Genomic DNA, 1,683 nt, shown 5'->3' with positions numbered 1-1,683 from the left:
ATTCACCTCCCTTCTCTTTATTGAGAGTATTGACATGAATTCTGAGGTCGGAGCAGCCACCGATATGGCTCTTTATGGGCCAACATCCTACTGGTCCCCTGGATCTCCACGAACACAGTCACTCTGTAAATGCTGCTGCCTGCCTTGGTCTCCTTTCCCCAGTGCACTGTCCTCCCTCAACAGTGGGTGGAGACAACCCCTATACCATTGCTTCAGGCCTTAGACCCCATCTGAACCTGACTATACAGAGTGGAGATCAGTATCTCATGTCATCACAGATATAAGGGTCCAGGATGGAATAAGTCGCCATGTCTGGTGTTTCTTGATTCCTATGCCACCAGCACTGGGGCCGAGTGATAAACTGACCCTTCACTTAATGAACACCCTGATTATCCTCGAACGAAGGTGTTTGCTTTTCACGCTGTACACGATTGGGTTCAGCAGAGGAGGAACCAGCAGGTAGACATAGCCCAGGACAATCTGAAGCAAGGGAGAAGAGCTCTTTCTGAATCTGTGCATCAAAGTCAGGGTGAATTCTGGCGTGTAGAAGAGCAGGACGGCACAGAGGTGGGCGACGCAGGTGTTTAGGGCCCTGAGGAACTCCACATGGGAGGTGATGTTCAGCACTGTTTTGAGGATCATCACATAAGAGAGGAAGATGAGCAGCGAGTCCAACCCCACTGTTATAACTGTAATAAACAAGCCATAGATGTTGTTGACTGTGATGTCCGCACATGCCATTGTCATGACCTCCATGTGCAGGCAGAAGGAATGGGAGAGGACATTGGTTTGACAGAATTGGAACCTTGTCAGGAGAAGGGGGAGTGGGAGTATTACGGCCACCCCTCTTAGCACAAACACCAGTCCCATCTTCACTATTCTCGGCAGTGTTAAGATGGAAGTATATTTCAGTGGGTTACTGATTGCGATGAAGCGGTCAAACGCCATCAACAAGAGCACAGAGGATTCAATGAATGTAAACGAGTGGATGAAGAACAGCTGGGCAAGACAGGCATTGAGGCTGATCTCCCTTGAGTTAAACAAAAATACACCCAGTATTGTTGGTATGCTGGCTATCAATAAGCCTAGGTCTGTGACAGCCAACATGGAAAGGAAAATGTACATTGGCTCATGAAGGCTTAGATCTGTTTTTATAATGAACAGAATGAGTGAATTTCCTACTATCGAAATAGCATATGCTAAGCAGAAGGTGATAGAGATCCAGAGATGGATGTCTCCCTTCCCAGGTATCCCAGTGAGAAGAAACACTTCATAGTTGAATTTGGTGTCATTGACAGCTGACATAATGTACTGGGAAGGTCTGATGGGTTTTGAGCTTTTCTTCCTGAAAGAAAATAGAATAGGAGATTAGACAACTAGATGATATTTAACAAGATATCATTCTGCTCTCAGTGCAAGTCTACAGACTCCTAGGAGGTCAAGGAAGATGAGCAAAAGCATTGTCTTGGATTTACACCACAGATAGGAGGATAGGCATTGCCAGACTGGATCAGACCTGTAGTCCATCTAGCCCAGTATCCAGTGGCCAGGTCCAAATGCTTCAGAGAAAAGTGGAAGAAGCCCTACAATAGGCAGCTAAGAAATAACCTCCTCCCAGGCAACGTTCCCCCTGACACCCACTATTTAGCCATATTTTGCAATGTAAATCAGCCCTTCCAAGAC

At 46.5% G+C, this 1,683-nt stretch overlaps 1 protein-coding gene across 1 annotated transcript; it reads right to left on the bottom strand.

Annotated features, from left to right (window-relative positions):
- Nucleotides 1–369: 369 nt before the first annotated feature.
- On the bottom strand, nucleotides 370–1,305 carry LOC128832486 (olfactory receptor 51G2-like). The gene has a single exon (XM_054019923.1). The coding sequence runs from the start codon at nucleotides 1,303–1,305 to the stop codon at nucleotides 370–372; it is 936 nt and encodes a 311-aa protein (XP_053875898.1).
- Between the last annotated feature and the right edge of the window lie 378 nt (nucleotides 1,306–1,683).

This window comes from Malaclemys terrapin, chromosome 1 (assembly GCF_027887155.1).
Source record: "Malaclemys terrapin pileata isolate rMalTer1 chromosome 1, rMalTer1.hap1, whole genome shotgun sequence".
Lineage (NCBI taxonomy): Eukaryota > Metazoa > Chordata > Testudines > Emydidae > Malaclemys > Malaclemys terrapin.
The sequence above is the reverse complement of the archived record's forward strand: the minus strand, read 5'-3'. Positions and strand labels throughout refer to the sequence as shown.